The sequence below is a fragment of the Nyctereutes procyonoides genome, unplaced genomic scaffold (genome assembly GCF_905146905.1).
Source record: "Nyctereutes procyonoides isolate TBG_1078 unplaced genomic scaffold, NYPRO_anot_genome, whole genome shotgun sequence".
Lineage (NCBI taxonomy): Eukaryota > Metazoa > Chordata > Mammalia > Carnivora > Canidae > Nyctereutes > Nyctereutes procyonoides.
Genome location: NW_026575049.1, coordinates 62,149,984 through 62,177,216, shown reverse-complemented (window position 1 = coordinate 62,177,216; position 27,233 = coordinate 62,149,984). Strand labels below are relative to the sequence as shown.

At 35.8% G+C, this 27,233-nt stretch overlaps 1 protein-coding gene across 3 annotated transcripts in view; it reads right to left on the bottom strand.

Annotated features, from left to right (window-relative positions):
* The window catches only part of SANBR (SANT and BTB domain regulator of CSR), a 54,088-nt gene extending 28,903 nt beyond the window's left edge, over positions 1-25,185 (bottom strand). Inside the window, exons 1-10 of one of the 3 annotated variants that reach the window (XM_055329175.1) lie at positions 25,074-25,185; positions 21,126-21,284; positions 16,359-16,545; positions 15,452-15,545; positions 13,281-13,519; positions 9,955-10,013; positions 7,595-7,755; positions 4,804-4,890; positions 4,583-4,693; positions 2,377-2,500 (exon numbers count right to left, since the gene is read on the bottom strand). In XM_055329175.1, coding sequence (XP_055185150.1) covers positions 2,377-2,500; positions 4,583-4,693; positions 4,804-4,890; positions 7,595-7,755; positions 9,955-10,013; positions 13,281-13,519; positions 15,452-15,545; positions 16,359-16,545; positions 21,126-21,275 — 1,212 coding nt within the window. In that variant the 5' untranslated portion in view covers positions 21,276-21,284; positions 25,074-25,185. Of the gene's footprint in view, positions 1-2,376; positions 2,501-4,582; positions 4,694-4,803; positions 4,891-7,594; positions 7,756-9,954; positions 10,014-13,280; positions 13,520-15,451; positions 15,546-16,358; positions 16,546-21,125; positions 21,285-25,073 lie in introns of those variants that run through there. The other 2 variants (XM_055329176.1, XM_055329178.1) reach the window with 2 other exon arrangements.
* Between the last annotated feature and the right edge of the window lie 2,048 nt (positions 25,186-27,233).

The window sequence follows — 27,233 nt, the reverse complement described above, 5'->3', positions numbered from 1 at the left end:
TAATCTTAAAATCCTTAGATTAAGCCCTGGGCCCAATGTCAGGCTTTGCATTCGGCAGGGAGTCTGCTTGGGAATTTTCTCTCTTCCTCTGCTCCTCACCCCCACAGTCTCTGTCTCTCTAAAATAAATAAATCTTTAAAAATTTTTTTGAGATAAGAGCTATAAGGTGCACACTCATACACCAATTATTTGGATATGAACTATTTTATGAGTTTATAAACTCTCCATAATAAATATCGTAAATCAAAATTCCATTTGCTATATAGAAGTGAAAAAAATACCTCCATATTCTGTTCTGACATGCTAAACATATCAGATTTTAGAAGCTTAATATCCTTGATGATTAGTGATACTCTATTGTGGGGAGGACTACTACATACCTAATAAGTCTAAAAAATAAAAATACCTAACCTAACTATGAACAGTGCTAGTGAGAATGTGGAGCAACTAGAACTCTCATATATAACTGGCAAGAACCCAAAGTGACTCAAGGACTTTGGGAAAATGTTAGGAGAGATAAATGTTAAGCTTACATTTACCACACAATCCAGCAATCCTTACCTATTAAGTTAAGGTAATAACTTAAGAGAAATGAGAACCTATCTTCACATGAAAAGCTGTATAGAAATGTTTATAGTTGCTTTTTTCATAATGGCCCTAAACTAGAAATACTATAAAGTCCCTTGCCAGTGAGTGAATAAACATACTGTGATACATTTATACAACAGACTATCTAGCACTAAAAAGGAATAAACTGACACATAAAACAATGTGGATAAATTTCAAACCCATTTGCTAAGTAAAAGAAGCCAGATTCAAATAGCTAAATATAGTATGATTCTATTTATATGACATTCTGGAAAACCCAAAACTATAGGGACAGTAAATAGATCAGTGTTGCCAGAGGCTGGTGTAGAAGAAGGGACTGAGAAGGTGCCTAGAGGAATTTCTAAGCTGAGGGAAGTGGCTTATGCTTTGACTGTGGTGGTAGTTATATGACTATATGCATCTGTCAAATCTCATAAAAAGGATGAATTTTATTGTATAAGGATAAATTTTACTATTTGGATATTTACCTCAACAAATCCAATTTAAAAAATTTGGGGGATTGGTAGTCCATTTGTGGAAACTTAAATAGTTTGAAAAAAACTCACTCTGATGGTTTTGATAAGCTGCTCTTCCTTCCACCTACTGAAAGTTGTTAATCAAGTGAGAGATGAAAATTCCTGGGGCAGGGAGACATTAGGGATTCATAAAAAATTTGTAGAACACTCTGGATTTATACCTAAGACTGATTAGGAATAACTGTGACCTACAAAGATCTATTTATTCTCTAAAAGGATTTATTATAGGCACCTTCAAATAGCAAGCTTTCTTGTGCTTTTATTAAAGACTTCACTTATGAAAAAATGAACAAAATCTTTTAACCTTTTTTTTGGGAACACAACTGCTACAGTAAGAACAGAACATACCAATAGTATTATATCTACAAAGCGCTTCTGAATTTCTAAAGAAATTAATGGGCTAAGAGAGAAATAGTTTGGCTTGAAATAACTGAAGGCAGTAAGGATTTTGGTTTTTTTCTCCTCACTGAAAAAACAGATTTGGTCACTTAAAATCTGTTGGTTTTCTAAAAAATAAACAAGGTATGATTATTTCAGCAATGACAAAAGGAGGATGAAGAGAGACAAAGTCAGATGCAAGCAAAGTTTAATAGTATCATTGTTCTTGGCACTAGTTTTGTTAAAAAGATGTCAGATACTGTCCAAATATACTCAAACATACTAATTAAGCAGCATATATTTAAAAAGCCTGCTACACAGGGCATCTGGCTGTCTCAGTTGGTAGAGAATGCAACACTTGATCTTGGGGTTGAGTTTGAGTCCCAAATTGGATGTAGAGATTACTTAAAAAAAAAAAAAAAAAGATTTTATTTATTTGAGAGAGAGAGAGAGAGAGCACAAGCAGGAGGAGCAGAAGAGGGAAAAGGAGGCTCCCCACTGAGCAGGGAGCCTGATATGGGGCTTGTTCCCAGGACCCTGGGATCATGACCTGAGTTGAAGGCAGATATTTAACTGACTGAGTCACCCAGGAGCCCCTTAAAAATAAAATCTTAAGGGAAAAAAAAAGGCCTGCTATGATTGCGTGAGAGCAAGATATTAAAAAGAAAGAGGAGCACCTGGGTGGCTCAGTAGTTGGGCGTCTGCCTTTGGCTTGGGGCACAGTCCTGGGGTCCTTGGATTGAGTCCTGCATCGGGCTCTCCATGGGGAGACTACTTCTTCTGCCTGTGTCTCTGCCTCTCTTGTCTCTTGTGAATAAATAAAATCTTTTAAAAAATAAATAAATAAAAGAAAAAGAAAAAAAAAAACCCTCACCTGATAACATCTTGAACAAGTAAGCCAGTTGACTGTACCCCACAAGCGCCAATAAACATCTCTCCAAGATTTTAATTCTTCAAAAAGACTATTCAAATACTCATGAACATCCCAAGTCTTATCCCTGGGGAAAAGAGCCTCAATTATTATATTATTTCACAAGCAAGTAACATAAACAATTTATTTTAAGCAAATGTTTTTAAATTTGTGGGTTATTTACAGAAACATCTCCCAAATGATAGCTGTGGGATGGACTATACTGAGCAGTAGAAAAAATTTCACTTGGGAGTTTATTACTTTTTTCTGTGGACAATAGAAAAATATATGAAATATTAAATGCTAAATTATTTTGCTAAACTAGATAAATTATTTTGCTAAGCTATATTAAATATGGTTTGAGCAGGTTAATAGTTGGGACTTAGGCATATAATACTTTATTCTGATTGTGCATACTATAAAATAAGTTACAAAATCATTGGAGATTCTAAACATTTCTTTGTATTATTTTCAAAAAGCATTCTCAAGTAATTGAGTAACACAATAATATATAATCAGGTCTTGGTAACACACATTTTTTAAGTTAATATAAACTTAAAAAAAAAAAAACAGCTAAGGCTTAAAACCCTACTTGCAATGTCTATGTGTAACTCAAGTTCCTATTTTTCCCAAGTCCCTTAATAATTTTGAACTTTTGCTATCTTTGTCCTTAACATAGCAAAATGTCATGATGCTATTACAAATTGCACAGGCACATGTTTTAATTAAAGACAACTGAAAAAATGTCATCAACAAATGACTTACAGGAAAATACTTTAAATAAAACAAGAAAAATGGATGTTGAAGTCAATATCAATTTTTTTCACATAGTTCATAATTATTGCTGTCAGAATGGAAGTGCTTTCCAAAAGGTGAAATCAAATCTCAAAGCAAAAAAGTATAAAATCCCAGGTTTATAACTAATGAATATTGTATGAAGAGAAAAATGAAACATTTAAACATGACTGTTGGGGAGCATCTGGCTGGCTCAGTCAGAGGAGCATGTGACTCTTGATCTTGTGGTCTTGAGTTTGAGCCCCATGTTGGGTGTAGCGATTACTAAAAAAAAAAGCTTAAAAAAATATTAAAAAAAAAAACTAAGCATGACTGTGCTAGAGTCAAATGTATTTATCTTTGTTTTAATGTTTAAAATAAGAAACTTAACATTCATACTATTTTTTTCCTTTAACAAAAGTGCTGTACATTTTTAACAGAAAAAGAACAAAATTAAAGCATCCATAATACTATCATTTAAAGGTAACACTGCAGTTTACATTTTAGTGATGTTTTAGTTTTATGACCTGTCTTTTTTTTCACTTAATTCATCGCTAACAACTTGCTACATAAGAATATATACTCTTACAACATTATTCTCAAAGGCTGCACATTAAAAATTGACTAGACATGTATAGACATATATTAAAATATATATATGTATACACACTTCAAAAAAATATATATATACACACACTACTGCATGGATATATTTTATTTTAGTTCACTTTATCATTTGGATATTTCCCTTTTTTTTCTATTTAAACAATATAGCAATAAATATTCTTCTTGAGTGCTTTTACAAACCTAGCATTATCTCTTTGGATAAATTCCTAGCAGGATGATATTTTTAGAGAATATATACATTTCAGAATTTTTGGTTTTCTGAGATATTATACCAATTTATGATACTCTTTCCTCCAAATGAGAATGACAACTGGTTTTGAACTTAAAGCAGAATAAAATAGAACTATATCTTAATGGAATACTGACAAAGTATGAAGAATAAATAGATTATGGAATATTCAATTTTAAAGACAATTTCCTCATTCACCAAAATTTACCTGAAAGTAAATTTGGTTCTCTGTTAAATTCAGTATGTTTGTATAAATAAAATCAGATAATGAAATGAAATCATTTTTATGGCACTGGCCAGAATATCTTTCAAGATTAATGCACACTCACTTCTACTATTTTAAAGTTTAAAAATATCATGAAATTTACTCAGTAAACAAAATACAGCTTTTATATAAAATTTTTTTTGAAAGTATCTTTCTAAGTCAAAGCTGAATCACATTCCGAAAAAAATGTTATTCTATTCCTTATAAAACTAGTTAAAGTTTTAGAAAAACACTGGTAATTCACATTTAAAAGCTATATTTTATTTTCACTGCACCTTATGTGAATGTAGATAATATTTCCATGTTGATCCACATTGATTTTTCCAGGAATGCAAGGAATTCTTCTTTCTGTTTCCTTTGTTAAAAGTTTTTTACACAAACAGCATCTATAACACAAGAAGATACAAAAACACCCAAGAAGAAAATTTTAAAGGGAATAAAATTAAAGAATTCAGCTATATTGTATAGAATACCAAAGAAAAACACATTACTGTACCTGTATAATGTTGCTGCATTATTCCGAGAATCTGGGTTCAAGTATTCAGGATCAAAAAGTCTCTCGATCTTCTTACAAAAAAGTTTACTATTAACAACAAATGACCAACAAATTAATTTTCTATTGTTTATATTACTAAAGTTACTTGATGGTGATGAAAATAAATACTGACTTACCTGCATATGTAGAAAATAAAATTAATAAATCCTTGGGAAGACTCTCTTTGGGAATTTATGATATATTTATAGTGTTTTAAGTAAATAAACCTAATGATAAATGCTTAATCAAGAATGTATTTTTATAAGAATATTTGTTTGGAATATTCAATATTGAAGAACTTGAAAGCTTAACAATCCCGGATCTACCAACAACTTGATATATGATCTCTGGCAACTACTTAACCTCTCTGAACCTTGTTTTCTCATCTATAAAATGGGGTTTATAATTCCAAACTCACAAGGTTTTATGAGGGTTAAATAAACAGTGTTTTTAAAGAGTGCTAGATATACCATTAAGCATTCAATATATGTTTTTTTTTTAAAGAAGAAACTAGTTCTTTTTTTTTTTTTAATTTTTATTTATGATAGTCACACAGAGAGAGTGAGAGAGAGAGAGAGGCAGAGACATAGGCAGAGAGAGAAGCAGGCTCCATGCACCGGGAGCCCGATGTGGGATTCGATCCCGGGTCTCCAGGATCGCGCCCTGGGCCAAAGGCAGGCGCCAAACCGCTGCACCACCCAGGGATCCTGCATTCAATATATGTTAATACAAATTTTATTATTATGCACAATGTGACTAAACTTTAAGTCTCATGCCATTAATTCCAACTGTATATCCTGAGGCCAGATCTGGATTTAGGATATTAATCCCATTTTATGTATTAAGCTCTCAGAATTCAAATTACTACATACTAAAAAAATACTATAAAGCCACTGTCATTAAGATAGTGTGCTACTGATACAAGTGTAAACAAAGAAATCAATAATACTGGACAGTTACATGCAAAAAAATAAAAACTGGATCACTTTCTCACACCATACACAAAAAACCTTCACATTAATTAAAAACCTAAATGTGAGACCTGATACCATAAAACTCATAGAAAAAAACACAGGCAGTATAATTTCTTTGTAACTTTTTTATAGATAGCTCCTTAAGCAAGGGAAACAAAAGCAAAAATAAACTATTGGGACTACATCAAAATATAAAGCTTTTGCAAAGCAAGGAAACCATTAACAAAACAAAAAGTCAACCTATTGAGTGGGAGAAGATATTTGCAAATTATATATCTAATAAGGGGTTAAATATCCAAAATATATAAGGAACTTATACAATTCAATACCAAAAACCTCAACCCAATTAAAAAATGAGCAGAGGATTTGAATAGACACATTTCCAAAGAAGACATACAGATGGTCAACAGCCAAAAGATGCTCAACATCACTAATCATCAGGGAAATGCAAATCAAAGCCAAAATGAGATACCACCTTACAAGTGTCAGAATGGTTAGAATAAAAGACAAGAAATAAGTAAAAGCAAGGATGTGGAGAAAAAGGAACCCTTGTGCATTGTTGCTGGGAATGTAAATTGGTGCAGCCACTATAGAAAACAGATGGAGGTCCCTCAAAAGATTGAAAATAGAACCACCATATGAACCAGTAATTCCATTACTGGGTATTTGCTCAAAAACAAAACAAAACAAAACCCCACATTATGGGATGCCTGGGTGACTCAGTGGTTGAGCGTCTGCCTCTGACTCAGGGCATGATCCTGGGATCCTGGGATCAAGTCCCACATCTGGCTCCTGCAGAGAGCCTGCATTTCCCTCTGCCTATGTCTCTGCCCCTCTCTCTCTGTGTCTCTCATGAATAAATAAAATCTTTTAAAAAAATAAAAAACCCACATTCATTTGAAAACACATCTCCCATATACAGTCACCTAATTTACAGTAAAGTTGCCATTGTAATTTAGTGAAGAATGTCTTGCAAAGAAATCTCACCCAGTTCATGATTTCAAATCTATCTACTCTTGTATTTCTATTTTAAGCTCTTACTTCTGACCTAAGTTTCAGACTTATATATATCCACCTATCTCTGCTATCCTACCTGGATGTCCCTAAAGCATATTAAATATATCAAATAATCTTAAGAACTAAACCCATCTCTTGATGCCCCCATCACCCCAATATCTCCTCTATTGATGGCACTATAATCCACTTAATTGCTCAACCTCACACTAGGTTTAAACTAGGTAAATTTTTCACTTAGTATAATGCCCTCCAGGTCCATCCATGTTGTCACAAATGTCATCCTTTTATGGTTAAGTAATATTCCATCTGAAAACATAGATGCATCCCTATGTGTATTCATTATTTACAATAGCCCAGATATGGAAGCAATCCAGGTGTGCACTGATAGATGAATGGATAAAAAAAAAGATACAGTATATGTATATATACAGTGAAATATTACCTCTTTGCCAAGACTTAAACAGTACCTAAATGATATGACCACTACTGACCTCACTCCTACTATTCTTTCTCTTTATAATAAGGCCTATCTTAATTATTTTTAACATAATTCACTAACACAATACACTCATATATACATTATACAAAATAATTTAAGTACTAATTTTTATCTAGAGCCATTTGCTCTGGATAAATTTTATTTTACTTGCAATAAAATAGAAATATTACTAAAAATATTCTAAAAATAGAATATATCACTAAAATGAAATTCAAATATATTCCCTCTAATAGGTACATTTGGTTAAAATTAAGAAAATTACCTTCGAAATTTATCTTTCTTGTCCTTTAAATCATCAACTTCATTGTGTGTGAAAAGATCAGCTATACGTGTAAGAAGATTTGCATTAATACAGTTCATGTTGCATGGGGTAGCTACTATGGCATTCATATTTTTGTGGCAATACTGAATACATTGTTCAACCTAAAAAAACACATGATAAAAAATGAATGTTGAAAAGAGTAGCAATGAAAGATCATGTCATGTCATGATGTCATGTCATGTCAATAACCTTTTTGGTTAATCTATACTATTCCAAAGTGAGCCAACAGGCCATATTTGTACAAACACATACAGAGCTAGGAAAATAATCTTCAGTTTTCTTAGCATACTTTAAACAATAGTACAATCTTTCATAATTGCGGCAGATATAAATCTCAGTCAACAAACTCAAGTATACAAGATACGTGGCTTCCAATCACTAGACCCAGTGGTAATATGAAGCCTCTACCTCTGAGTGGCTGAGATATAATTTTAGTCATTTTAGGGTTTTCTCAGTTGTGTTGTGCTTGCTTTCTGATTTTCTTCCCTTCTCCAACCTGAGGTATATTTACTTACTTTTTAAGGTAGACTTGGGTTTTGGGGGAAAGTGGTGCTGGCTAATCACGTATTTTCAAAATATTTTGTTTATGGCATAAAAAATATGCTGTAGGGCTTAGACTTCAACACTCAAAGGTTAAGGACGCTTTTCATCTCTGCTTTTTTCTGTAACCCTTCCCTGAATTAATGCCAACAACTAAATGGGGAGCAACTAAGGAAGAATATGGAGAACTAGTAAAACCCCAATTAAACAAATTTCACATCTGTTAATATAGCAAAGAAGTACTCTGCTTTAACATAAACATATATAAACATGTGAATAAGAAATTAAAAAGGAACAAATAAATCTAATGTAGAGCCTGATATGTGCATATACATATTGCGTTTTTACATTTACCAATTACTTTTAAGCAATAGACGTTAGCATCTGGTTTACAAATACATGATTATAGTAATAATTAGATCTTTGTTTTTAATTCACCGAATTATAAATGAAAGACACAAATAAGTAAAACATGCCTAAAGAAATTACTTAGAAAATATATTCCGATTAATTTTCATTTAATTTGATTTTAGAGCAAAACCTCTCGTGCATCAAAGCTAATTCTGCTTAGTTTCATCTAATTTAATAGTTATTCCTTGCAAGATAAATTGTTTGCTTTATAGGCATGATATACTAATGATACATAATAGTCTAACCCCTTTCCCACAGAAAAAGAGCAGTTGATTTTTTTTTTTTTAAGAGCAGTTAATTCTAATGGGATTGTAAGCAGAAAGAATTAGGAGTCCCTAGAATAAGAAAGATGAGACAAAACTTTCCTAACACAGGAGAAGTCATTTTAGTGCCCACGCTATTTTCTGTATCTGTGTCCTACTTGCCCAAGCACACTTTTTGCAGAACCTCCTAGGAGGTGCCAGAGTTACAAAGAAATACAAAGATCTCAGTAGTTAAGGATTTTAAGGGAACCAAGGGAATGTAAAAACAGTTTCCATCCGCCTGGAAATAGCCTGACCATGTAAGAGACAACAAATTGGTGGTAAATGCTCTGCTGTTTCCAAAGTAAGGTCGGCCATGCATTCCTTAACAGAGATACCAAGTACCACACAGTTGATGCTCATAACCCCTTCCCCTCTTCAGTTACCTCTGCTTTATTATAATATTAAAGTCTCTACCCTAAGAAGAGCACAAGCTTCACTAAAATAGCATAGGTCGCCTATATCTTATGACCCATCTTTACTTGCAATGACAGAGCTCCTCTTTATGGATATTTATCCTAAACCCTAAATAAAAGGAACTGCTCACCCCTGCTTGGGAAGTAATGGAAGTTGTTTTTGGAAGTTATTCCTTATTTGTTGCAAATAGTTTTCCTTTGTGTGACAACTCTACCTGATGTAGTCTCTATCTGTAACTAAGGAGAAAATTCCTTTTAGTTCAGTTACAGAATCACACTTTTGAATTAACAACTATTTTAGTAAGATGTCTTAAAAATTTCTAGACACTTGAAGAAAAAAATCAAGTTGTATGTTAAATTAAGCACAGGTGAATAAGAAAGCTTGGATTTTTTTTTTTACGGGGGGGTGGAGAGAGGTGTGGGGGAAGGACGAGGGGGAGAGGGGAAGAGAGAAAGAGAGAGAGAGAGAATGAATCTTAAGTAGTCTCCATACCCAGAGTAGAGCCCAACGCAGGGCTCAATCTCACAACCCTGAGATCATGACCTGAGCCAAAATTGAGAGTCAATGTTTAACTGACTGTGCCACCCAGGCACCCGAAAAAAAGAGCCTGGATATTTTGTTAATACTTACCAATGAATCCATTTTCAAAAACTCTGAAGAAATAAGAATTGAAATGACATTTCCTGGCTCTAAAAAAAAGAAAAAAATTAAATTCTCCTTTTGATTTGTACTTCAACCTCCTCAGAACAGGCTCCTTCTCACCTTAAAGGAGGATGTTACATTATAAGAGCAATTTATCATAACCATACTACATCATATATCTTAGATACATGAAAGAAAGACAATGTAGTGTTAAAATACAGGGTACAGAGTATAGTTTTATACCAAGTAAAAGACTCCAGCTTTTAGATATAGGTATAGGAAAAGCACATAGTAAATCTGTGCTGGTATTAGATTTATATCAAATAAAAGACTCCAGTAAAAGATATGACACATGCAAACTTTTCTCCTTACCTAAATCACAAGAAAAGATAATTAAAAGTGAGACTATAATTCATTACATAAAAAAAATCATAGCGAGAAACTCCTTTAATGAAAGCACTTGTTAGTAGTGAAATTATCTCAAAAGCAGTAAAATGTTTGTTATGAACAAATATTTAATTAAAAAATTCTGAAAGATAATATAAAATTTACTATGGTTGAAGTACTAAAATTACTTCCTAAAGGCAGGCTGAAGTGAGCCTTGAGAGGCATAACCAGGGAAAGGGAAATGCCAACTGACACTATTATTTTGGTAAACCTAAGTCATCTCCTGTGAGATATGTTTAAGAAAAAAAAAAAAAAGCTGTGATTTTTTAGCATTATAGTACTAAGACAATTCTTCTAAATAAAGGACTATGCAGACATTGATTAAAATAAGTAATCCTAATCTTTATTTAAGTAGTATTTCTAGGTTAAATAGCAATGGTGAAGGGAGGAGGGAACTAGTGAAAAATCCCTCAGGGAAGTGTAATATAGGCCATTCCAGCTAAGACTCATCATCTGCATTATTAGAGATTTAATTAAGCATTTTGGTGGTTTTCCTGGTTAGAATAAAGATTGTTTTTACTTATTTATTTATTTTTAAAAAGATCTTATTTATTTAGAGAGAACGTGCATGCATGCACACACACACAAGTAGAGGGAGGGGCAAAGGGACATGGAGAGTGACTCTCAAGCAGACTCCTGAGTGTGGAGCCTAATGTGGGAATTCAATGTCACAACCTCAAGATCATGACCTGAGCTGAAATAAGGAGTTGGAAGCTAAACTGACTGAGCCACCCAGGTGCCCCCAAAGATTGCTTTTATAACAATTTATGTTTGGGGCACCTGGGTGGCTCAGTGGTTAAGCATCTGCCTTTGGCTCAGGGCATCATCCCGGGGTCCTGGGATCGAGTACTGCATCAGGCTCCCTACTTCTCCCTCTGCCTATATCTCTGCCTCTCTGTGTATCTCTCAAAAAATATTTTTTTAAACAAAATTTACGTTTGTAGCCATTGATATAATGTCAAAGATTACAGAATGATTGGTTTTGCTCCACTTTTATCTTTACTACATGCATAAATATGCTGGATCAAACAATATTTTTTCTCTCTACATAATTTGATTTATTTCACACATATACATATCATTTCTGGGTGATCTGGAATCTCCGGCCTCTGGCTGAAAATTTTTATTTAGCAATCTTGTAATTTTATTTAAGAACGACTAGAAACTTTTTTCCATTAAATCGATCCACTACAATGTAATGAAATATATATTTCTTCAGGAAATTTTTATACTGTCACTATACATTTATTTACTAATAAAAGATTAAAAAATATTTTGGTGCTGCTTTCTAGTGTACCAAAAGACTTTATTAAATCACACTTGTGATTTCCTATACAAGTCTATACCCAACTAAAGATTACTAAGAAATTACCATCCTTTCATCTAGAATGCTGGTTCTTAAAACTTTTGATCTTAAGACCCCTTTTTTGTTTAGATAGGTTATTTTATCAGTACTGACCATAAAAACAGGGAAAATTTTTAAAATATTTCTCAATTCTTTTTAAAAGAATAAACTCATTACATAGTAACATAGTTTGTGCAAAATTATATTTTCCAAAATACAAATTAACAAGAAGAGTAACACTGATATTTCTTGCAAATTTCTTCAATGCCTGACTTAATAGAAGGCAGCTAGATACTATATCTGTTTCTACATTCAATGTGTGGGTAGTCTTCTCTTATGTTACTAGCAACTTAATGATTGGTAGTTTCTTTTAAAGGTTAGTTGTAACAGGATCTGAAGTCAAACGAACTTTTCCTGTTCTGTTATCTTAAAGTCAAAGGATTTATCTTGCACTTTGAATGAATCTTTAACCCATGATTTTAACAACATGCACTGATCATTTGAAAAATATTGGTTCACTGAGTTATGTGGACCTTCTAAATTTTGAAACGTTTCATTGTACAACATATATTTAAAAAGTCACATTTTAGTATTACCACTAGTCTCATCAGAAAAGTCTTCAAATATGGAGAAGCTGTCATGCACGTGGAAGCAGGTACAAGGTTTCCCAACTCTAACTCTCACGTGAAACCTTGAATTTTGTTATTGACAATAGATATGGTCAGTTGTTTCCCTTTAGTAGACCAGTCTCTTAATTCATTTTCAAGAAAATATCTGCCAAATGCCTAAGTCTGAAAAACCATAATTTGCCTATCAGTCAAGTAAAAATGGCTTTCTCTTTTAAAAAGCAGCTTAATTAGCTTGCAACACAAACAACTGCACATGTGCTTTTCCTCCAGACAATCATCATGCTTCACTGTGCAGCAGAAGTGCACTTCCCATGTCATCACACAGAACATGAAAAAGATGCATACTCAGGGGTCAAGAGTTAATAAAATTAATAATTTTTACTGTTTTCTTAAGGACATTCTTAAAGTGAGAGTGAATTTTTTCTTCTAGTTTTTTTTTTTTCCTTTTAATCTATGAGCATATGGTATTGAGGAATAGGGTGACTACTAGTACAGTTTGGTGCCCTGCCCTGATGTGTGCTAAAGCTCCCATGTTTTATCTTCCATTACTTCTGTACCATCTGAACAAGTGTCAACACAGAGAAAAAGACAATAACACTTTAGTATTATAATGCAAACCGTCTTGACCTTGTGAATCCTGTAAAATATCTCCAGGATTCCAGAGGTCCATGTACTATACAGTGAGAACTGCTGATCTAGAGACCAGTCCACTTGTCATACATTCACTACAATCTACTAAAAAAGGATGAGGTATCAGTTTCCTAAAAGGTGGTAACTAATCTCAGCACAGATACTAATGTCCAAATAATTTTCCACATTGCATGTTTGGCCTGAAGCAACTAACAGGTGACACATAAATTTCACTACAAAATAAGCAATAGATTGTCTTTTACCTAAAGTGGGCATCTCACAATCTTTATTCTCCTTAGTGTTCCTTTTAACATATTTTATTAACCAGTTGAAAATGTGAACGTCACAATGAACTGAAATGTCCACCTCTTCCCAGCGCTGGGCATCCATAGATAAATATTCAGCAAAGTACTTCATTTCTGATATCAAAAGATCTCGTGGGCAAATAAAATCTTCTTTCAAATTTTTTGCTTCATCGCATACATGGATCACCATGTTTGGCCTTCATAAAAAATGTTACACAGAAATGAAATTATTAGAGTTTTAGAAGAGGAGCCAAGAATACGGACATTTATTGGAAGCACGAGAACAAGATTTTTGGAAGTTTTGACCATACATCAATTTTATAGGGTTTGACATCCAGAATTTTTCACTGTCTTGCTAATTTGATCTATATCTTAGGTTTTGACTAATTTTATTTAAGCTATTAAGCTTATTAAGTCCAATAACTTAAGAGCTTAACAAAATATTTTACTATAGGACTCTAATTTACATGGCTTAAAGTTTATTTTTCAATAATAACAAAATTTAAAAAAATAATACCAATTCACAAAAAATTAAATAACACATTCTAATTCTTGTAAAGAACATAAAATGGCACTTTTACATGGTTATGGGTATGATGAGTAACGACTAAAGACTAAAATTTTATTACTAATAATTAGGAATAACAGTTAAAGTTATTCATTAAAGAATCAAAAAACTAGCATGGCTACTTAGTTATTTTTAACAGCAAGAGAGTTTGTTTCTAGGCATTCATCAAATATAAATTAGTAAATATAGTTAAAAGGGCTCAAGACTACAATGTGCATATTAACATATTTAAAAAACAATTTAAAAGTTCAGATAATGCATCTGAAAGACTGCTTCAAAAATTATATACTCCTTGCATTTACTTTCCCTTGAAAATTATATCACCTCAAAAAGAAATATTAGTGTGATCCACAACTACCTTCACATCATTACAAAACAGAATAGAGACACACTCTCCTACAATAAGAATTTAATGTGTTTAATGGAATTCCATAACTTTCTAATACAAAAAAAAAATACATTTGAAACAAAATTGGACTACCAGAAAAAGGATTATAAGCTAATATTCTTGTCAAAGTCAAAGGAATTTAAATAACTTCATAAATTGTTCTTCCAAAGAAATTACAGTCAAAATATAAATAGGTAATGGCTGTTATAATGAAGCATAATGGCTCTGTGGCTTTTGGGTCCACAATATGAAATACTAGATAATTCCAGTAAAAAAAATACCTGATAAATTTTTGTGCTATACAAACAAAACTATCCGTTAAAAATCTATGTGAACCAATTAAAAATCATTGAACTATATACTTCAAAAGAGTAATTCTTCTTATTGTGGTAAAATGCACATAACATAAAATCTGTCATATTAAACCTTTTAAGTGTACAGTTTAATGGCATTAAGTACATTTGCATTGTTATATAACCATCACTACCATCCATCTCCAGAACTTTTCCAAAAGAGTAAATTTTATGATATGTGAATTATATATGAATAAAACTGTTACAAAAAAACCTATCGGATCTGAAAATACAGAAAGGAACTTTCAGATATGAAAATACTCTGTATCTTCATTTGAGTGATGGTTACATGGTATGGTAAACTCATTTGTTAAAACTCATCAAGGTGAATACTTGAAATATGTCTAACATATTGTATGTAAAATATAAAACAATCAAAACTTGCAATATACTGAAAGGTGTATTCTAATTTTTAAGTGTTTCTATAATGAGAATTATATTTCAATGGTTCTAAAATATACATCTAGTTTAATAAAATTGGAGAACAAATGGCAGATATTTTTCTTTAGGTTTTAAAATTTGCTTTTCAAACTTACATATTCGTAGAGGTTACTCCTAATATTTACAAATATGAAAATGAATTTTTAAAATGGAAAACTGTAGTCCAATTTAATTATAATGTGAATAAGCCATATGTTTACCTATCAAGCACTGGCATAGTTCAACATATAAACTATCCTGATCCTAACAATTTCAACAATTGTGTATTGTGAAACTCCTAAATTATGGTAACTGATATATACAATCACCAATCATATATTTTATAATTTAAGGTTGATATTCATATTAAATCTTATCTAGCAAAGAACCAGCCTCCTACCCTTCAGATTCTTCAGTCTTTTCTCCACCATTACGAGTAGTACAATTTTCACTTTCTGAAGAACAATTCCTTGTGGAAGCTATACTATGTCTTCCTTAAATACAGAAACAAACACATACAAAAACAAAGGGGGAGGTTAGCATGTCTAGCTGAGAATGGGTTTTTACTTACTGAATGGTTATACTGTAAATGCATGGTTTCCAAGGATAGTTAAACGGTACTTTGTTAGGTGGCATTTCCCTTAATATTTCTAAAGGTATATGTAAGAAACAGTACAAAAAAAGGATCACACATTGCTAACATTACACTGAAGATTTAAGAAATGATATGGTGTGAATGGACAGGGGTCAAATGTTCAAAAGCCAACAGTATAGTTCTCTGTTCCTGAAGCAAATTTTTATACCAGTATTCTGACTACTGCTGCTGAGATTCAAATCATTCACTACACTCAGAATTTCTAAAATCAGTTATTATTTCCAATGTAACTGCAGAAAACACATCTTTTCTATCCTGCCACTGTGTCATTTGAAGCCTCTGCTAACTACAATAAAAGTGTAGATAACACAAGGAGAAAGCAATATTTTCTCAGGAAAAAAAATTAAGTAGAAAGTATAGGTCAAATCTTTTTGAAATTTATGACATAACTAGGCTAACAGATTGTAGTAGTAAATTTTGATATAGTAAAAAGCTTTTTATAGTGATCGTGTTTTGACCTGCATATTAACATTACAACATTTTTCAAATATACCAAGGACACATTTCTAAAATTCAAGAAGAGACAAATCCTAATAGAGTTTCTAGTAATGTTTACATTAGCATTTAAATAAAGAAAAAAAAGGTTTATTGAAATGCATATTTTGCAAAATTATCATAAGGACAAGTATTGCATTTTGTTTTCAAACCTGACCTGTTTTGGAAATTGCATCTTGACCAACTGGAGTCTCCTGAAAGTCTCCCTGCATGTCAAGAAGGGAGGATTTGATATATGTGGCTAAAGTTTCCACAGGACTCTCTCCAGCAGCCATTAGAGGACTATACTGGTTATCAACAGGCGAACTTCCACTGCTCTTCAGTTCATCAAACCTTTTTGCACACTGTAATGACATAAAAGGAAGGAAAATAAAAGGAAGGAAATGCAGGTTCCTCTTAGTTAAAAAATAAGATTATTTTCTTGCCTTCTATTTGATGATATTTTTCTATAATCATTTTTTACAAGCGAATTCTAATCTGCTGGGTAACTCCTAGAAAATTAGCACACACTTCAATATACAAAAGCTTCTGACTTTTTTCTTCTTTTTTTTAATTTTTTTTTAATTTATTTATGATAGTCACACAGAGAGAGAGAGAGAGAGAGAGAGGCAGAGACACAGGCAGAGGGAGAAGCAGGCTCCATGCACCGGGAGCCCGACGTGGGATTCGATCCCGGGTCTCCAGGATCGCGCCCTGGGCCAAAGGCAGGCACCAAACCGCTGCGCCACCCAGGGATCCCACTTTTTTCTTCTTTAAAATTCAGAGTAAACTTTTTTTTGAGAGACAGCATGCATGCATACGTGCAGAGGGTGGAGGAGATGAGGAGCAGAGGGAGGGGAAAAGAAAGAGAATCTTAAGCAGGCCTGTAAAGCCAGATCTCACGACCCTGAGATCATGATATGAGCCAAAACCAAGGGTTAGATGATGCCACCCAGGAGCCCATGGAACTTTTTTTAATATGCTTTCACCCAATGGCACAATATGTTTATGCTGTGATATGAAAATGAAAAGCACCTTTACAACCATATTCCCCCGTGGTTTGTATTTATTATCAGTTGACAATTGTAATAATATAGCTAAACACTTGGCTTTTATTTTTACATTAACTGAGTTTCCACCAGGAATCAGACCAAATATCAACCTTCATTAGAAACCAAAAAGAATCTAATTTGTGACACTAGATTTTCTTTTTTTTTTTTAATTTTTTTTTTAATTTTTATTTATTTCTGATAGTCACAGAGAGAGAGAGAGAGAGAGAGACGCAGAGACACAGGCAGAGGGAGAAGCAGGCTCCATGCACCGGGAGCCCGACGTGGGATTCGATCCCGGGTCTCCAGGATCGTGCCCTGGGCCAAAGGCAGGCGCCAAACCGCTGCGCCACCCAGGGATCCCTAGATTTTCTTTATTTAAATAATGAAGACTTTAGGGGCACCTGAGTGGCTCAGCAGTTGAGCATCTACCTTTAGTTCAGGTCATGATCCCAGGTTCTTAGAATCAAGCCCCACGACTGGTTCCCACCTGAAAATAAGTGCTGATGAATGTCTGGGCAAATAATGAAAAACCAATGTTATAACATCATTAGAAAAATGTAATGATTCATACATTATATCTCAGTGGGGAGCCTGCTTCTTTCTGGGAAATGTTCAACCTCTTTAGGAGTTAAGGTAAATTAAGTAAATTAAATTAAAACTGAAATAACACTTATTAAAAATATATATAAATAAGAATTTTGAAAAGACACACATATATAAATAATACGTGACATAAAAAGTACAGGGATCAAGACTCAGCTAAGGTGACTGGAATATAACACTGATGTTCCTTTTAGTGGACAATATGTAACAAAAGTCTTAAAAATGTATTATCCTCTAAGGAAAGAATAATAAGATATTTTACAAGTGTTATTTGTAGTAGCCAAAAGTTGGAAATAATAGCCTACATTCAAGAAAAGGGACTGGTTTTAATAAATTATGAAATAGCTCATAGCTTGCAGAAGTCTATTAATTGATACATAAAGATGTTTATAGTATGCTATGTGAAAAAGCAAGCAGCAAAACAGTACATTTGTTGTATGTCCATCTTAAGAATTCTTATATGGATAGAAAAGTATCTGGAAGGATATATACAAGGTGCTAACAACTTACTTGAGATATTATTCTGATTTTTCACTTATTTCCTTTGTGTGTGTGTTGATTTTTTTTTTTTTAATTTTTTTTATTTATTTATGATAGTCACAGAGAGAGAGGCAGAGACACAGGCAGAGGGAGAAGCAGGCTCCATGCACCGGGAGCCCGATGTGGGACTCGATCCGGGGTCTCCAGGATCGTGCCCTGGGTCAAAGGCAGGCGCCAAACCGCTGCGCCACCCAGGGATCCCTGTGTGTGTGTTGATTAAGGACATGTTTTGTTTAGTAATAAAAAACAATTTAGGGATGCCTGGGTGGCTCAGTTGGTTAAGCATCTGACTCTTGATTTCAGCTCAAGTCAAGATCTCAGTGGCTTCACTCTCAGCAGGGAATCTGCTTGAGAGTCTTTCTTTTTTTAAAAAAAGATTTTATTTATTTGTGAGAGAAAGCAAGCAGGATAGAGAGAGAACATGAGCAGAAGGAAGGTGCAGAGGGAGAAGAAAGACTCCCCGCTGAGCAGGGAGCCTGACGTGGGGCTCCAACCCAGGACCCTGGTATCATGACCTGAGCTGAAGGCAGATGCTTAACCCACTGAGCCACCCAGGCGCCCAGCTTGAATTCTTTCCCTCTGCCTTCTCCTGTGTGCACATGCACATGCCTTTTCTCTCTCTCAAATAAAAAAATCTTTAAAAAACTATTTAAAATTTAACACTACTTACATATAGTCTTATTCGCATTTAGTTGTATTTTAGTTTAAAAAATAATAATTGGGTAAATCTGAATACACAGTGAATATTAGATGATATGATAGTTATTGTTAATTTCTTAGGTTTAACCATGGTATTGTGGTTATGAAATAATGTCCTTAATTTAAGGAGATGTATGCTGTAGTCTATGGGGTGAAGTGTCACAGTATCTGACACTTTTAAGTATCACAGAAAGAAAATTACACAGATCAAGCAGATACAGCATCTATATAAGAATACAGGGGTGTACTACTATTCTTTCAACTTTTCTATATGTTTGAAGTTATTCAAGATAAAAAGTTAGAACAGTAGCTAATTCATGGGTTTGCCCCATTTTAAAACCTAACAAGTTTCAAACTTAACCAAAAGGTTTGAAAAAGCATAATTTAGGGAGTGATAATATATACTAAAAAAATAAGTTCCCTTATCAATTCACAAAGCCTATAACATAACCAAGGACAAGTAATTTTTTGTGGGTATTGGTTTTCTCAGCTGCAAAAGAAGATGGTGGAACTGGTTCATTCACTAATTCCACAAGTATTTATTGAGTGTATATGATGGACCAGGGTAAGGGTGAACGTGCTTAAAATCTACTGGGGAAAATCAATAATGTTATTTCTACTTCTAGAGAACTCTGAGGTGATTCACTCTTTAGTTCCTGTTAACAGCAAAAATTCTGAGGTATTTCTCAAACTAGGTTTTATGGATGAATTACCAGAAATCAAAGAATTCCCTGTAAGAACTTTTAGATTTTAAGTTTTGATTCTGAACATAAAATAAAAATCACCTGATTCATCAGGATGACAGAGTATTTCAGTGCCTATCCGCTTTTCTGTTTACAATAAATTGTACCAGGAAATATTTTAATTGTCTAAGGCTAATTTTTAAAAAGAGAAAGATAGGGAAGGGACCAGTAGAGGAGAGAGGCATGGTGTCAAGGGAAGGCAAGTAACATCATGATAAGGCCTCCTAGTAGGTTAAAGAGAGAAAAGTAGAAAAAGAACAAAGTCTATGAAAGGCACATGGCAATACAGGCTGAATACAAAAATTTTTGTGCCATAATAGACCATACAATATTTCCTTTGTAATCACCAATTTAATTTCAGCAAAACACTATTACTTACAGCATTAGGTAAACATTTTTAGTTTGAATTTTGTTAGTTTTAGTTTTCATTTGTGTCTGTAATATGTAAATTTGGTTTAAGGGTGTATGGGTGTGTTTATACCTAGTATTGTTAGTGCACATTTAATTTACATTATAATAAAAATAATTTAAGTCAACACTGGGAGTTTTCAAGTTTTTTCCTTTAAAAAGGTCTGCCCATTATTCAAGCTTGAGAAGTATAGCATTAGGGATTTAATAAAATATAATTTGATTAACAAAAATTTCATCTACCCATAATTTTACAGTATCAGTTCTGTTAATTAAAATTACGTATTAGTGAATTTTCAGTTGTTACATAAATAATTGAATTTAAACATACTAGGTGGGTTAATATATAATTTATGCAGTTTGTATCTAGACAAAACATACCATATATGCACATTCAGTATTTATGCATATGAATATGTAAAACTCAAATTTTTTTTTCCTTTCTTAGTAGCTGTTTATTTTTTGTATTTCAATTTCCTGATTTTAATTCAAAACAATTATATGATATTCTTGAGGTGAGGCACAATGATACATAACATTGAACTCCTGCTACTGAGACTTATGATCTTATATACTGAACTATTTTAATCTGCCTAACAATTATTTGGGGAATCTTAAGTTTTCCTGATCTTGTTCGTTTATTTTCCATAACTATGTAAGGATGAGATGCCCAAATCTTACATGATGAGCACTTTTGGCTCCAAATTGTCTTATCATATCACTTTCTGCAGGATCCATAATTATTGACAATAAAACTCTACTGAATTTTTTATTGGGACAATGAAACAATCCACTGCTCTTTTATTCATAACTTATTTTCCATTTCCATATAAGTAGCTGTTTCTTTAAATTGATCATTTTCAGATTTTTCCAGGAGAAATCTGGGGGATGGTTATTTACCTCTTTGGGTGTTAATCCAGGTACAAGCCTTGCCACAGTTTCCCAGTTGATGGTCTGATGGATCCCAATTAATGGATAAAGAATCATGTCCAACACCATTTGGTTGTTATTGTTCAAGAAATTGTTGTTCTCTGAATATCCACGACTCATCTTTTGGAACTAGAAATAGACAAACAGTCATATTTATACCTGAAATCCAAGTTTTTCCTGATGATTATAAATCATTTATAATTTATTCCTAAGAATTTATGCTACCTCTAAAGGAAAAATAAAACTGACCTAAAATAAACAATATACAGCTCAAATTTCTTCAAATATCGTATCATTTGAATATTATGGATTGGTTGAGGGATAGATACATAGGATGGAAAGATGAAAAAATTATGTGATAAAAAAGTATAATAAGGGGCCAGCCCCAGTGGCGCAGCGGTTTAGCGCCGCCTGCAGCCCAGGGCGTGATCCTGGAGACCAGGGATCGAGTCCCACATCAGGCTCCCTGCATGGTGCCTCCTTCTCCCTCTGCCTGTGTCTCTGCCTCTCTCTCTCTATGTGTCTCTATGAATAAATAAAATCTTAAAAAAAAGTATAATAAAATATTAATGGTAAAATATAAGTGGGTATACAGGGGTTCATTATAACATTTTTTTAAAACTTTGCTATATGTTTAAAATTTTTCATAATAAAACACTGGGGGAAAAATGGAATGTCTTTCTAAAAAAAATCCTTAAGTGCGCCTGATTTATGCCCTGATTAGCAATTCATGGATGGTAGAGTTTAACTGTTAAAAAAAAAGAATCTGGTTAAAAAGAATTAAATTTCATCCTAGTCCTAAGCAATATTTGTTTTATGCTTATGTGAATGTCCATGTTACAATGAAGGTTGAGTATATTTAATTTGTACTCATGCAATCAAATGAAACAAAAACAAGTTAATCTGACATTGTAGGATAAGCATAATCATTGTTATTGTGCCATGTGATTATTATAAATGGTGGGACATTCTATCACCAATTATTATTTCTGTATGTTTGAAGTAAGTTTTATTGGAGTGTTCTTCTTGTCTTCAGAAAAAAACATGACAATTGATCTGGTAAGATTTCATCCTTACAACACATCCAAACACACCCTGCCGCTCAAATATAAAAAGCCAAAGCACCTACACATGCGTGCGTGCGCACATGCACACACACGTGCCTCACTCCTGCATGGTGGAGGCTTCCCTTGCATTGTCACCTGGGTCCCAACCCACCACATCCTCTAGTTCAATTCAGGAGCTCTTGAATAACATATCCAGCTACCAAGGGTGTCCAAGATGTTCAGGCCATGGAATCACCAAGAATAAAAGGATCTAGGGGTGCTTGAGTGGCTCAGTCAGTTGGGTCTGACTCTTTGATTTCAGCTCATGATCTCAGGGGGGAGTCTGCTTTTATTCCTTTCCATTTGGGCCAATCCCACCTCGCATGCATTCTATCTAAAGTATATAAATAAGGGGTTTCTGGGTGGCTCAGTTAAGCATCTGCCTTTGGCTCAGGTCATGATCCTGGGATCCTAAGATTGAGCCCTGCGCGGGGCTCCCTGCTCATCGAGGAGTCTGCTTCTCCCTCTCTCTTTTTTTAAGATTTTACTTATTTATTCATGAGAGACAGAGACGAGAGAGAGAGAGAGAGAGAGAGAGAGAGAGAGAGAGAGAGAGAGACAGGCAGAGGGAGAAGCAGGCTCCATGCAGGGAGCCCAACGTGGGACTTGATCCTGGGTCTCTAGGATCACGCCCTGGGCCAAAGGCACACCCACCCCCTATGCTCTCTTTATCTCTCTCAAATAAATAAAATATTTTAAAAAAAAGGATCTAGATGGCTTCCCAAATCAATGTAGTTCAATAAACATTTAGTGAGTCCAATTATTGGTCCAGAATTGGAGATACAAAAATAAATACGGCATGGTCCCAGTCCTCAAGGAATTTATGGTCTGGTGAGGGATACTAGCAGTCAAACAGATAACTTTAACATCATTTGCTGAGAGCCAAAGCAGAGGGGAGCCATGGGGGAGTAAAGAACACATAATAGTTGTTACTGAGTACAGCTGGCCCCTGAACAACACAGGTATGAACTGTGCAGGTCCACTTATACCCAGACTTTTTTTGCCACACCACAATACTGTAAATGTATTTGCTTTTCCTTATGATTTTCTTAATAATATTTTCTTCTCTCTGGCTTGTAAGAATACAGTATATGATACATTTACAAAATATGTGTTAATAGACTGTTATCAGTATGGTTTGTGGTAAATAGTAAAATATTAGTACTTAAGTTTTTGGGAGTCAAAAGTTATACAAGTATTTTTTACTATAGGGGGGATCAGTACCTTTTAACTCCTGCATTTTCAAGGGTCAATTTAATAATTTTAGTTTAACAAAATGTAGTTTAGTAATTCTGAAACACTTCCTTGAACCCAGTTGAAAATAGATTTTACAGACAGAGCTTTATTCTCCACCTGGATGCCCAGCACATCATCATTTTTCATACTATACAATTTGAGATGTATGTTAGAGGACATAGGGTATCTTATAATTTGTTTGGACCTCAGTAGAAAAATAGTCTAATAAAGAATTCAGGGCGAGGACTTGGTGCTGTTTTTTCCTTCACTTCCAAAAAGATTCATTTAAAATTTCTAAAATATTTATTGTTGGGGGCACCTGAGTGGCTGATGCTCCTCTCTCCCCTCGGTCTACCTCCCCACCCACCACCCCTGCTCATGCTATCTCACTCACTCTCTCAAATGAATAAAATCTTTTAAAAATTTATTTAAATCATAAATATTTATTGTAGCCTGCAGTGTGTTGGCACCTATTAGCTAATCAAAATATTGTCCGTATCAAGTACTTAAACATTTTTATGTATATTTCAAATGTGATACTCATTTATAATATACGTGGTATTCTTATAAATTCCCTTGGAATAGCTTGTTACAGTGCACTCCATTCCGGAAAAAAAAAAAAAAAAAGTACAGACTTATCAAAAGCTGCGGCACTTAAAAATTGGAAGCTCAAATGACACTACTACCAAATCTTAGTCCTATTACTGATAAACTATTTTCAACGTTAAGGTGAAACATGTTATTTACCAGATATAAAAATTCTAATTAATGCACTAGCTTTTTAAGAAACTCCTGCCCTAAAAAAAACCCCCCAAAAAACAAAATAAAAAAAACCCCTGCTGTCCTACTCCCCCACTCCCACAACTTTGGTTTACTTAAATGCATTAGTAAGACCAGTTTAATCAAGACCAAAGGGAGGTCCACGACTGACAGGTGACTTTTCCTCTTGGAAAAAAAAAAAAAAAAAAAAAGAGGAAAAGGCTTTTGTAGACAGAGACTTTTTTGCTTCGTAAGAGGGAAGGTGCGGAACGAAGGGGCCGGCACGGCGGCGGCGGCAGGCAGGTCGGAGGCCTCCAGCACAGCACAGGGTGGGAGGACCGGGGGTCATCCCGCTCCGGGGGGAGAAGCCTCGTGCCCCGGCTCCCCGACCACAGACCCGGGCCGAGGCAGTTGGCTTCCACCGGGAAGGAGAAAATAAAGCCACAAGGGACAAGCCCGGCCACCCCCGGCGCAGAGGCTCCCTGCGGGGCGCGTCCTCAGGTTCCCCCGCCCCGGGGCGCGGACAAAGGCGCTGGGCAGCGGGCGCGGCGGAGGGAAGGTGCGGGCGGAGGCCGGGCGCGGCCTGGCGGGCGGAGGCCGGGGCTCCCTCGGCAGGTGCGCGGGCGGCGGGGGCGGGGCGGGGCGGGGGCTGCTCGCGGGGCGTGCGGGGGCGTGCGGGCTCCGGCGGGTCCCCGGGCCGGGCCGGCGGGGAAGGAGGCCGCGGCGGGAAGCCGCTGACGGCCAGCGGTGCCGCCTCCGGCCGCGCCCCCGCCCCCGCCCCCCGCCGGCTCCCGAGGCCCCTCGGCGTCTCGCTCACCTGCCCGGGGCCGCGGTGGCCCTCGCTGCGCCTCCGTCACCTGCAGCAGCCGGCACCGCCCGCGCTCGCGCCATGAAGCCTCCCGCGACGGGGCCCGCGAGCCCGGCCGCTGAGCCCGCACGCGCCGCCCCTCCCGCGCGCAGGGTAGCGCCGGCCGCCGCCCCGCCAATCACAGGCCAGCGCCGGCCGCCGCCCCGCCAATCACAGGCCAGCGCCGCAGCAGCGGAGCCAATGAGCAACGAGCTCCCGCGGGAGCTGGGGCGGGTGGCCAGACGAGCGGCCGAGGGAGGCTGGCGGCCGCCGCGCCTCGCCTTTGCCTTCCCCTTCCCCCTCTGGCTCTCCCTCCCGGGCTTGTCGCAGTGCAGCGTCCCCACCCTCCCGGCGTCTTGTCTCTTAGCAACCGCATCCTCCGGGCCGGGTCTTAGGTGACCAACTCTGAATCCAGAAGAAAGGGAAACACGGGAGAGAAAAGAACTAGTATAAAGAATGAATGAAACAGTTGGCGGTGCAGGTCACTTGAGCACATCACCCGTGCAGGTTAGGTGGCATGGGAAAGTTATCACCTGAGGGACACCAAAAGTACCTGGGTGAGGCATGGGCCTTATCAGGAGGCATCTCTTTAAAAATATAAATGGCTCTGGGTTACAAATTCAGTTTTCATTAACATTAATAGGTTGCGCACGTGTGTTGCTGGGGCGAATACTATTACTGGGAACCCAGGAAGATACACACGGTTCAGTCTTGTAGGGTAAATACTACGTGGCAATTACTTTTAATTTCTACTTGCAATGTGTCTGAGAATCAAAACTCCATGTTAGAATCAGAAAGGCCAGTAAAAGGGGCATCTGGGTGACTCAGGCTGTGACTCTTGGTTTCTCTTGGGTTGTAATCTCAGAGTCTTGAGATCAAGCCCCTCCTGAGGCTCCTCGCTCAGCAGAGTCTGCTGGAGATTCTCTTTCCCTCTCCTTCTGCTCCTTCTCTCTCTCCCCTTCTCTCTTAAAAAAAAAAAGGACAGGGTGTTTGAGGTGCTCAGTGGGTTGAGCATCTGACTCTTGATTTCTGCTGGGGTACTGATCTCAGGGTCCTGGGGTAAGCTCCCTGGTAGGCTCTCTGCTCTGTGGGGAATCTGCTTGAGATTCTTTCCTTCTTTTACTCCCCCCCCCCCCCCCCGCATGCTTGCTTCTCAAATAATTAGTATAATGCGATCTGATGATTAAGTGACTGTATGTCATGAGTTTTTCTAATTATATCACCTCTGACTTTCTACAAATCTTTTACTATTTTTGTTCCACAGAGACATTGTAGTTAGGCAAGTTCTGCATTTAGGTAATTTCTTAAAGAGAAGCTATTTGCCTTCTACTTTTCTTTCTCCTAGGCTTGAACTCAGTTGTGATGGTGGTGAGCCAGTTTAAACTATGAGGATTAGAAGGACTCATGAGATTGCAGAGCAATAATGTAGAAGGAACCTTGGCCCTGAATTACCTTGTGAAGTGAAGCTGCCTAACAGCTCCTAGATTGCTTGTCTACCTTTAGACTGTTATATGAGGAAAAAAGTGTTTATCTTTCTTCAGCTCTTGTATTTTTTGGTCTATTACAGAAGCTTAGTGTAGTCCCTAAAAGGGGAAAAAAACTTGGTCCCTGAAAGTTGGTGTGCTACAATAACAAAGATCTAAGGTATGCACAACATCGGCAGGTATTAGCATATTGCAGGACTGAAGGCTGGTGACCTTTTACAAATATATTGGGAAGTGTCATTTATGTTAACTTGGAAGGCAGATTATCAGGCCTATAGCTCTGAGGAAAGCTTAGAAAAGGTCAGAATGCAAATTTGTGCTGGCTGACACTCCTTGCTTTTAGCAAAGTCCAATAAAAAGAAATGAAATCAGTTAAAAACCAGTTTGCAAGCAGAGCTAGAGAATGGAACTCTACTACTGGACCCCGTTCATAACATTTCCTCTTGCTGTTGATCCACATACTATTATATTATGCCATCTCTGAGGGATCAATCAGGTACTTAATGTTTGAAGCTTTTTCTCATCACTCTCATCTTTCCTAGAGGGCCTTTACAGAATGACAGAGCAAGAAAGAATCCTTGAAAGATGGACTTCTTAAATCATTTAAAAAACATTTACTTATTCATGAGAGACAGAGAGAGAGAGA